Raw genomic sequence first — 12,047 nt, 5'->3', positions numbered from 1 at the left:
CTTATTTAAATTGACTTATGTATAACTCGGTAAAGTCTTTCACATGTTGCATCATGATATATATTTCAGTATAATAGCTTAAATTCAAACACCAGATTTACCCGTGGTGGAACATAATGAACTGTTTCACCATTAGAAAACAGCCTAACTGGTCCATGTGCTGGGATAATACACAATTCTCTCCTTATTTATCAGGATGCCTACACCTCTGCTGTCACTACAGTAGGTAGCATCATAGGCCACTTCAACCCAGCTCCTTTTTTTAAATAACATCTAACAATCTTAATGTTCACGAACCATGTCTTCCCCCCCCCCCAATAAAAATCAACGTTAGACAGAACAGACAAGTTATCATTAAAGAACCAGATTTAACATGTCATGAGGACGGTGGGCATTCCATGGACTGGGGAGAGTTAGTGTCACAGGTGACGCTTACTAAACTAGATTGACATATTTGATATCATGCATGTTTGACATTTAATTTCTGACATTCAAGTGTAAAATTGAATTGCATGAACCGTTTGCGTGCACGTTGTGCTGTGATCCCCAGATTGGAATTAACGACATTGATTTGAGACAGCTGTCACCAATTGCTAAACATGCCCAAAAACTAAAAACTAAAAGGAACTGGGCGATTGGGACCGGGACCACTTCCGATCGTGCTGTTCCTTGCCTTCTGACATGGGGACAACCCCGACCCAAATGCAAGAGGCTACACCCAATGCTAAAACCCAGCCGGCCCTGCGTGAGACCGCCCAGCAAGCAGCTACTGACCACTGAGCCTGGCTACCAAGAGCTCAACTCATACAATTCTCTATAGCATTAACGAAGGAAAATGCATATTTCTAGCACGCGAGTTTGACAACGAATGTTGCCCAGTACATGCTTTAATTCAGGGGCACAACTTTGGTTTTATAAGTGGGGGGGCATAATGTATTTATTTAGTCGGATCAACACTAAACAGCCTACCCGACCACTCGGCATCTGCAGGGTCCTTAAGCACACCGTTGCCTCATTTTGCATCACGTTCCATTGATAAGACTGGGGGGGACAAATGCAACTTCACAATGTGGGGAGGACATGTCCCCCGTCTTCAAAGTTGCACACTTGGAATCAACTGTTTTGTCATTGTTGCAATTTATAAAGAACCTTTGTACCTTGGCCTGACTCTGGTTGTTTGCCTTTATTTGACTAAAGTTGAAATTTCCCTTAAACTCAACCTCATAACGTAGCAAATGTCTGAATTGTCATTGTACATACAGTACATTGGAGAGACTGACATTTAAGTAATGTAGTCAGTTTATTACCTTGTAAATTAAAATAGTGGCTGGTGGGGGTCTACTTTGAAAGTGGGTCCACAGAGATTGAAGTGAGATGAGTGGAGGCCCCACACACCCCTGTGTCTGATGTCACCCTGTCCTTCAGAGACCCTCCACTCTCACCAATAACCGCCATTGAATCTTAGCTAGAATGACAAGGAATAATGTAGGGGCATCCTTTCCTAATCTATCCAGAACTCCTTCATTTCACAGCAGGTTTGTAAGTCCAAAATAAAATTACATAGTTTCGTTAAATCCGTCCTTCCCAAGTCTAACCCATCCCTCGCCACCTCCCAGTTCTCTCCTCCTTTTACCCCACCAAGCTTGTCCCAACCTTACAGCCACTTACTCATTCTCTCCCAACATATACCTTATGCATCCACAGCCGCTCCTACACCTGTATTCACCATCCTATTCTTATACATAAACTGTTGACATGCATGCAATATGTTCCCCTTTGAAATGTCTTTTCAGTGTCCGTGTAGCCCAGTGTCATCGGCTACTTCTACTGATAAGTCATAGAAGTTATTTGGGGAAAGTAGGGTAGATTTATTTTGGGGGAGAGGGAAAGGATATTGTCTCAATTTACAATAAACTGGTCTTAAGAGTCACTGTAGCCTAGTGCACTCGTTCTTTTCCTACTTTGTCCTTTTCTCAGGGCACTGGGAAGGTTTCTTGTAGCTGGATTAGGGCTTCATCGGCACTTGTGAATTCCATCTCTGCGTTGTTCCCTTCAATACCTACAGCACTGCCGGGAACCGGAACAGAGTCTTGATCCCCTTTTCCTCCAGTGACTGATCAGAATACATTCCTTGCGTCCCTCTCAGCCTAGGAGAAGTCACGGACGACTCCAATAGTCCGATTAACTCATGGATACCATTTTTAGATCTCTGCGTGCAGTTTGAAGGAAGTGTAAGGTAGAGACGCCTATTAGCAATTGCGCAAACGCTAGTTAGCAACTTAAAATTGCACACAGAGCCATACAAAAATTTTAAATGGTATCAGTTAATCTGACTCTGGGTAAGTAGAAAAAGAGTGAGATTTTGGCAATCAAGCCATCTTTTAAAGCCTAGTCAGTCCTTTCAGGTCTGAACTGTGAATGGATAGGGTCTGATATTGAACTGAAATACTTAATTTAACCAGTGCTGCAAGAAATGACCAATTCCACCATCATGACTACCAATCCTGCCTGGAGAACAGCATTGGATGGACCACCGCCACACCGTTCACCAAGAAGTAAAGAATGGAGTAAGTGTCCCTGCCAACAACAGTACGAAGGGTCCGTTTCAGTTAAATTACTAAATTAGTGGCTTCCTATCCAGCTTAGTTCGAAAAGATTAAAGCAATATAATTTTAATATTTACATTTAATGTTAAATGTATGCACTGAGAAAGAAGCCTCTAGACACGAGGTGCACCCAAGATAAATGTAACCATTTGAACAGGACATTTAAATCCTCAACATGGTCTGTAGGGAGAGTGAAACACCAGCCTCCCCTGGCTGAGGTGGAACACCTAGCCGCTATAGTGGCAAAATTACAAACTCTGTTATGCAGATCATTTGTATAAACCTTACACCTGTCAATTTCCAGTGTCTGTTTCATGTAAGAAGAAGCCTGTGTCCCCCCCCCCCCCTCCCCCTTGTTTCTGAGTAACTTACTGTAATCACCTGGCCAAAGACAAAGGGCTGTCAGAGTGACCAGTTATTTGGTCCATCCTGTTGTTTTCCTATCTTTCAAGGGCACAGCTGTGGAGATATGAAGAGAAAAGGCTAGTTTGAGCAGCAGAAACAATTCCATCAGCAGAAAGGAGCAACTAAACTGCCATTATCACTTGTTTCTATGCTCCCACTATGACCTCACACGCCTGCTAAACTGCCACAGACAAAAAGAGACCCAACTCTTGTTTGTTGGGCTCTTCACTGTTGCACCCGTCGTGTGATTGTTAACCAGCTCCATTTTTGCAAATCTTATAATAAAATAAGTTGAGGAATCTACAATCTCGCTCTTCCCTTCTGGTTAGAATTTCAACACCACTGAGGCTCAGAGGAACATGGCAGTCGGCTGCTGCCCCTCCTGCAAGGTAGATGTGGCAAAGTTATGGGCCCGATGAGGGCACAGAAGACAGGGCATGAAATCAGACTGGGCACCCAGGATGGTATTGGGAACACAAACTGGTGTATAGCTCATCTAAAAGACCATTTGCCAAATGTAATATAGCCTTTAGCTTTCCGTAGCGAGGGCAGCAGTCCAGTCATTTGCTGTTGTACCAGACAATGAAGAGCGATGTGTCCTGACACCTACAGGGGAATATAAAGGATCATTCTCCTATACGGTTATGACAATACACTGACCCAGCCCAGATAGAGCCCTACTAGATACTACACTAAATAGATCCGTAGATACACATTTTAGATTTGTGAACCAATACCTCCATCTAGATCTTACAGCTGACTTCTCTGGGGAACCAAGGCACAGGTTTCGTTTACAGTGTATGTGGTTTCCGCTCCATTCTCAGCTACTCTGACCCATACTGCTTAGCATCTAGAGGGGGGAAAAGGGATTCAAAATAAGTATCAAATCAAATGATTTTAATTTGATCAGGAGTCAAGTTAAAAAAAAAAAAACGTTATATTTTTTTTTTAATCTTCCAGAGTGGTTTAACAGGCACAGTGAGAGCCAGAGATACTGCAGGGAGAGACTTCCTGTCAGCATCAGCTATCAAATCCTGGCCTACAGCACTAAGGCCAAGACCTGTTAAGATGCCATGTCATCTCAAGTTCTTGAGCCGACCAAACCTGAATTCCAGCCAATTTTGCTTCAAAATAAACTTTAAAAGCCTACTTACCAACAGCTTCAACGTGAGGTTTATCCCCAGTGAATGAGAGGTCAGTAGTTACCAACAGGTATCTATCCTGACACGTAGTCTCAACTGCCCCTATATGGACCAACAACAAGGTGAGACACTCTGCTGGGTGGAGGCTAACCAATTCTGACTAACATGGTGTGCCATTCTCTGGCACTTTAATATGGGGGTAGTGCTTTGATTGTTAACCCCAACAAGCTTCTAATTGGTCAATGTGCACATCCTTAATTAGCTAATTGGGTCAAATGGTTGGGCAGCTTACCGGAACCTTGGGGTGCATCTCAATAGTCTGAAGCAGGTTCCTCCTTCCCCCCCTTAGGATATTTCCCCATCTACATAGTCGGCGATTTATATTTATACATGTCATTTCTTGGTACAGAAATCCTTCACTATTTGGTGAATTGATTTAGTAACCGATTCAAGTGTTATAATTTTTACTAGGCAAAGGTCTTATTTCATGAAATACATTTAGTAGGGATATGAAACAATTTCACAGATTTGCAAACGTGTTTTACATTTTTATTGGGCAACAGAGCATCTTCACTGTAGCAGCAATTATAGCTCCCATCACAACAATCGCCACACACACCACTGCCACATACTGCCCACTGCGGGAGGCCTCCCTTCGAGTGTGTTTAAGAGGCAGCATAGGTGAGAGGGCAAAGGTTGGATTGACAGGGTGTTCAATAGAGACAATGCCGGTGTCGATGGCAGGGTAGCGGCACTGGATGGTCAGCCTAAAAAAAATATATGTACATAGAAATTCACATTTGAATAGTGTGAAACGTGGTGTGTGTGTGTGTTTACCTGTAAGGGGAGTCTCTGTAGAAGGGCAGGTCATCCGTGGTGATAAGTTCTTTGGGGTACAGCACCTGGTTCTCATATATTAGGAAATTCCCCTCAACCTAGGTGAGGTAGAACATGTATGATTGACTTAACACATAACCAGTGGTGTACTTTACCTAAGTAAAAATACTTTCAAGTACTACAAGTCATTTTTTGCGGGGTATCTGTACTTTACTATTTATATTTTTGCCACCTTTTACTTCTGCTTCACTACATTCCTGAAGAAAAAAAACCCTGTTTTACTCCAAACATTTTACCTAACCCCCAAAACTACTACATGTTGACAGGAAAATGGTCAACACATCCCTGGTCATCCCTATTGCCTCTGATCTGGCGGACTCACGAAACAAATGCTTTGTTTGTAAATTATGTCTTAGTGTTGGAGTGTGACCCTGGCTATCTGTCAATCATTTTTTAATTTTTTTATTGTGTTGTCTGGTTTGCTTAATATAAGGAATTTGAAATGGTTTATACTTTTGATACTTAAATACGCAATTCCAGTTACTTAAGTATATTTAGAACCAAATACTTTTACTCAAGTAGTATTTTACTGGGTGACTTTCACTTGAGTCATTTGATATTAAAAAAAAGGTATCTTTACTTTTATTTTTTTTTCCACCACTGCATGTAACATGATGAATCAACATGCTAACACACTCACGGTCGCAATGGTACCACAGGAATCCAGGGAGAAATTGAATAGGGCCCTGACGCTGTCCGTCTCTTGGGGGACACAGCTGGGGTCCAAAAGGGTGGCGTGTTTTGGTTGGGTGGGCGGGATGGTACGTGATGTATCAGTCACTACTACCATCCTCCCCTCTGGTAAGCACACTGGAAGTCAAGAGAGGTCTAGGATCAGTTTTAACAGTGTTTGAATGAGGACATATGGGTCAAGCCTTTCAATAGTACACCGCAGGTGTGTTACCCAGTAACTCTCTGACACGGAAGGTACAGCGATGGATGAGGCTGTTCTCCACCTTGAGTGTGTCTATGTCCACCACACTGACCTCCAGCCGGCCAACAACACCCTGCAAACTCATTTCCTACAAGCGGGATGAGCCAGAGAGGAAGGGGAGATTGATAAGGAAAGTGTCCAATACATCGACTTACATCTGCACATAGATTTTTTTTTAAGTCATTTTTTTAAATTTAAAAATCACTATACCCTCAAAGTGTAGGCTCTCAAATTACTCTAAAAGGCTTATATTCCCAGTGAACTAATCCTTAATTCACAAATGAATCCTACATTGATGAAAAGTGGCTCATCTGTTGTACTGGAGATTTAATGAGATTGAGATTAGGAATCATAATATTACATTTACATAAATATTCAGACCCTTTACTCAGTACTTTGTTGAAACTCCTTTTGCAGCAATTACAGCAGAGTGTTCTTGGGTAGGCCACGACAAGGCTCTGGCTGGGTCACTCAAGGACATTGAGACTTGCCCCAAAGCCACTCCTGCGTTGTATTGGCTCTGTGCTTGGTCATTGTCCTGTTGGAAAGTGAACCTTCGCCCCAGTCTGAGGTCCTGAGCGCTCTAGAGCAGGTTTTCAAGGATCTCTCTCTACTTTGCTCCATTCATCTTTCCCTCGATCCTGACTAGTCTCCCAGTCGCTGCTGCTGACAAACATCCCCAGAGAATGATGCTGCCACTACCATGCTTCACTGTAGGGATGGTGCCAGGTTTCCTTCAGACGTGACGCTTGGCATTCAGGCCAAAGCGGCCAATCTTGGTTTCATCAGACCAGATAATCTTTTTTCTCAAGGTCAGAGTCCTTTAGGTGCCTTTTGGCAAACTCCAAGTGGGCTGTCATGTGCCTTTTACTGAGGAGTGGCTTCCGTCTGGCCACTAACACAAAGGCCTGATTGGTGGAGTGCTCCAGAGATGGGAGAATCTTCCAGAAGGACAGCCATCTCCACAGAGGAGCTCTGTCACAGTGACCATTGGGTTCTTGGTCACCTGCCTGACCAAGGCCCTTCTCCCCCGATTGCTCAGTTTGGCCGGGTGACCAGCTCTAGTAAGAGTCTTGGCGGTTCCAAACGTCTTCCATTTAAGAATGATGGAGGCCACTGTGTTCTTGGTGACCTTCAATGTTGCAGAAATGTTTTGGTACCCTTCCCCAGATCTGTGCCTTGACACAATCCTGTCTCGGACAATTCCTTCGACATCATGTCTTGGTTTTTTCTCTGATCTTATATAGACAGGTGTGTGCCTTTCCAAATCATGTCCAATCAATTGAATTTACCACAGGTGGACTCCAATCAAGTTGTAGAAAAAGGATGATCAATGGAAACAGGATGCATCTGAGCTCAATTTCAAGTGTCATTGCAAAGGGTCTGAATACTTATGCAAATAAGGTATTTTTTTTTTTTTTTATACATTTGCTAGAATTTTTAAAAACCAGTTTTTTCACTTAGTCATTACGGGCTATTTTTTGTAGATTGATGAGGGAAAAAATTATTTAATAGATTTTAGAATAAGGCTGTAACGTAGAAAAATGTGGAAAAGGGAAGTGGTCTGAATACTATCCAAATGCACTGTATAGACATGTTCTTGCTTAAAGATTTCAGAGATAGATAAAGATAAGGATAGAGCACAACAATTGAAGAACCATTTTAAATATGACTGAGGTGGAAGAAACACAGCCATGAGAAAAGTGCCAGTTGAGTGGACAACCAAATCTCCAGTTAATTTACTTAGATATCCCTTCTCACCTCATAGGTCATGCCCGGACTATAAAATGGGATCTCCACACTAAAGTAGTCCTCTTCTGTTTCCACGGTGAAGCCCCCCATTTCCACTAGCTCCCAGTCCAGCCGGCGGTCCCCAAGGAAGAGCTCCCATCTCCGCTCCTGGGCCCCATAGTGCAGCAGCATCAGGATTCCCCTCTCTGTGCACTTACCCTCCAGCCTGGGAGGTTCTGGTGCTGGGAGGATGCAAGGAGAGGAGAGGGTGGGAAGAAGGATAAGATTGGCGAAAGAGTAGGAGAGAGTGTTGGAATGAGGGATTTAAACAGGACAGGGAGGCAGGCAACCATGAGTATAGTTCAAGTGATTTTGTATTAATTCTCTCTGTCAAGAGATGTATTTATATATAATCACCTGTCTGCTCTTGAACATCACTCACAATGGTGGCATTATGGTAGAAGACCTCTCCATGGGGTGAGATTGTCAGGGTAAAGGTGAGAGGGAGGGTGTACCTCCTATAGCCCCCATCAACATACTGACATAAGAGGGAGAGCAGGTTACATTGCATCATTACATTATGAAGGTAAAAAAACTGCTAGTGAGGTATGTATACTGTACATAATTGAAGTACACTGACTATACCAGGCAAATTGCTACACCTTCCTAATATTGAGTTGCGCACCCCCCCATACATTAATTTATACTAGATTAAGCATACATTTTCATTAACTGTAATCTCATTAGTTATGTTCCAACAACCCCTCAATCTTGTGCAAATATCACTTATTTTTAAGTCTTGGTTCCAATAGTTGATATTTTTTTCTAATAGATTGCCAGTTGGCTAGGTTTGGTATAGTTCACCTATCATATGAATACCCTTTGACTCAAATAGGATTCCCTCAAGATTGCTCTGATGTCCAAAGCTACATTTCGTGATAAAACGTTTAAGTTGCATTTATTTGAAAATATCCACATTGGTCAGTGCAAAAGGTATTTTTAATTCTGCCATGGAAATAATTGTATTTCCTACTACCACGTCATGGCTTTAGTTTTCCATGTGGACCAATTTTTTTTAAATAAAAAATACAAATCGGCGAATTCTGAAAGCTATCCAAGCATTGTTCCATAAGGTTGTGTTTTTAGGGAGCGATATTGGTTCTTGTAGAATACGTTTCATTTTCGTGCATATTGTTATAGTGTTCTTAACTATGAAATTAATGTTCTTAGCTTTATCCTTTGAAAATAGACACGTAAAAAGATTCTGGGGATGAGCATGCACATCTTCAATATGTAGCCTACCCATTGTTCCTCTTTAGTGCATTTAACTATATGTAGAAAGTAAAAGCCTTGGGTAGCGAGTTGATACAACTCCAAGTCTGGAAGGTTAAAACCCTCCTCAGACTTAGGAAGATGTAAAACTCTTATTCTATGAATTTTATTTGCTAATTTAAAAAAAATCTGTTATGACCGAGTATACTTTTTTAAAGAATGTCTGGTGGGGTAATTGGTATTAAATAAAATAAAAACTTTGGGAGCCATGCCATTCTGAAAAGGTTTAGAATGGAATTGCTTATTCCATCTGTAAGATTTATGGGTAGATTGTTCCATTTTATTAGATGTGCCTTCATATTGTTCAGTAAATGGGATAAAGTTATCTTTATATGTTTGTTGTCACTTATTAAGCATCATAAATGGCTATTTAATATTTTGTGGTCCACTTAAAGGATTGCTGTAGATTGTGCGTTATTCTTTTTCCTATTGCCATTATTATCGTTTTCTTTCCCACGTTCATTTTATATCTGGAGATTTTGAAGTATTCTGAAATTACTTTTAGCAAAGGGGGCATTGAGTTTTCAATATTGATCAGGTGTATCAGGAGATCTTCAAATAAGTTGAGTTTATATTCATGTTTACCAATATTGATACCTGTTACATTTGGGTCCTGTGTAATTCTTTCTGAAAGCTGTTCAGTTGCCAGTGCAAACAGCGAGGGGGGATTGGGGCCATTCCTGTCTTGTTTCCCTTTCTAATGCAATTTCATCAGATAATGTACTATATGTATATTTTTGCTTTAGGACATTTACATCATATTTTTATTACATTTACTTTTTCAGCTGGAAATTTGAAAGCTTCCAAAGTTTTGAATAGAAAAGGCTATTCAAGATGGTCAAAAGCCTTTTCAGCATCAACAGACATTACTAAGAAATCTATATAATTTGTTTGAGTATTGATTTAAACTGAAACATGTTCTTGTTTGTAAGTGTCTTTTTAATAAACCCTGTTTAATTGATATGTATCAAGTCTGAAATGCCTAGTTAAATAAAGGTTAAATAAAATAAAAATATACGACTTGGCCATTCTATTGCTTAGAAGTTTGGTTTTATTTTATTGGGAGGCAAGGGTCGAGTTAAGCGTCCTCCGAAACGTGACCCACCAAACCGTGCTTCTTAACACCCGCCCACTTAACTCCGAAGCCAGACGCACCAATGTGTCGGAGGAAACACCGTTCACCTGACCACCGAGGTCAGCCTGCAGGCACCAGGCCCGCCACAAAGAGTCACTAGAGTGCGATGAGCCAAGTAAAGCCCCACCCCCGGCCAAACCCTCCCCTAACCCGGACGACGCTGGGCTAAATTGTGCGCCGCTCTATGGGACTCCCGATCATGGCCGGTTGTGATACAGCCCGGGATCGAACCCGGGTCCGTAGTGACGCCTCTAGCACTGCCTTACATGGAACCCAAACCGGCTGCACGCGTGTGCCATCGTGCGTACATTAATTTTGTCCCCCCACAGCAAACGCGATCACGACACGCAGGTTAAAATATCAAAACAAACTCTGAACCAATTATATTAATTTGGGGACAGGTCTAAAAGCATTAAACATTTATGGAAATTTAGCTAGTTAACTTGCACTTTCAAGCTAATTTGTCCTATTTAGCTAGCTTGCTGTTGCTAGATAATTTGTCCTGGGATATAAACATTGAGTTGTTATTTTACCTAAAATGCACAAGGTCCTCTACTCCGCCAATTAATCCACACATAAAAACGGTCAACCGAATCGTTTCTAGGTCATCTCTCTTCCTTCCAGGCGTTTTCCTTCTCTTGACTTTATATTGCAATTGGCAACTTCCATAAATTAGGTGCATACCGCCACTGACCTCGTTCGTCTTTCAGTTACCCACGTGGGTATAATCAATGAGGAGATGGCATGTGGGTACCTGCTTCTATAAACCAATGAGGAGATGGGAGAGGCAGGACTTGCAGTGCGATCTGCGTCAGAAATAGAACTGATTTCTATTTTAGCCATTGGCAACGCAGACGCTTGTTGGTGCGCGCAAGCAGTGTAGGTGCCTTAATTGAATAACATAGATTTCTAAATGTATTTTGCAAAGCTTGCGCACGCGACGCGAGCGGTGTGGTCAGCCTGTTATACCGCTGCGCCACTCAGGAGGCCGCATAAATGTTTTAACAGTATTTATTTTTGGTGATGTGTTTTTAGTGATTATTTTTTGTCTGCTGATAATTGCTGTTTCACTCTGGTTTATATACATTTTTCATAGACGCTTTTATACTTGTCATTAAATCACGTTATTTCTAATTACCGCATTTGTATTGTATAAGGGGTTTAGCATGTATTTGTTTTGTTAGAGCTGCAAGATATTTACCAGGTTCATTTGTGATTAAGTAATAGGCCTTGAGTTTAACCTGTAAATTGTTGTCCCTCTTCAAAAAGTAAAAGATTGTATTCCTACTGAAGTTCAGACATTTTCTAAAGATTTTTGATGGGTGCTTTCTAAGATAATAAATCACTATCTTTTAATTTCTAAATCAGATTTAGCTTTTGCCAAGTATGAGATTATCATTCCCCTAATGTATGCCTTAATAAAGGCATCCCAGATTATATCAGAGTAGTCTTTTCTTTATTGTCTAGGTTTACATTTATAATGGTAAAAACAAAATCATTTACGTAGCCCATTTAATACATTTTAGGTCCAGAAGACACCCTCTGTTCATTCTCTAAATTCTGCAGCACAGGCCTCTCCAACCCAGCTCTTCTTTACATATTCAATTTCAACAAAAAATAATCTGGTTAAAATGTTCCAGAACCATATGCTCCCCACCCCCATCATGGAGCCCATTATGAATTGGATTTTGTTGGTCTTTACTTGTATAAAATGAAAGTTAACCTTCTGTTCCGTCTATTGTAGAAGAACCAAATAAAACATTTTAGCAGACATGAGGGTGGTGGGCATTCCATAGAATGGAAGGATCATAGTATAAATACATAGTTATTGTATACATTACATATCTAGAGTGTGTGGGCTGAGC

At 41.2% G+C, this 12,047-nt stretch overlaps 1 protein-coding gene across 3 annotated transcripts in view; it reads right to left on the bottom strand.

Moving 5' to 3' along the window:
* Window positions 1–4,680: 4,680 nt before the first annotated feature.
* The window catches only part of LOC115194296 (uncharacterized), a 24,393-nt gene continuing 17,026 nt past the window's right edge, over window positions 4,681–12,047 (bottom strand). For all 3 annotated transcript variants that reach the window (XM_029753912.1, XM_029753911.1, XM_029753910.1), the window contains 6 exons: window positions 8,133–8,253; window positions 7,746–7,957; window positions 5,955–6,072; window positions 5,691–5,860; window positions 4,991–5,088; window positions 4,681–4,920 (listed from right to left, as the gene is read on the bottom strand). In XM_029753912.1, coding sequence (XP_029609772.1) covers window positions 4,695–4,920; window positions 4,991–5,088; window positions 5,691–5,860; window positions 5,955–6,072; window positions 7,746–7,957; window positions 8,133–8,253 — 945 coding nt within the window. In that variant the 3' untranslated portion in view covers window positions 4,681–4,694. The remainder of the gene's footprint in view (window positions 4,921–4,990; window positions 5,089–5,690; window positions 5,861–5,954; window positions 6,073–7,745; window positions 7,958–8,132; window positions 8,254–12,047) is intronic.

Source organism: Salmo trutta, chromosome 5 (genome assembly GCF_901001165.1).
Source record: "Salmo trutta chromosome 5, fSalTru1.1, whole genome shotgun sequence".
Taxonomy (NCBI): Eukaryota; Metazoa; Chordata; class Actinopteri; order Salmoniformes; family Salmonidae; genus Salmo; species Salmo trutta.
Note: the sequence above shows the minus strand (reverse complement) of the source record. Positions and strands in the feature narration are given on the sequence as shown.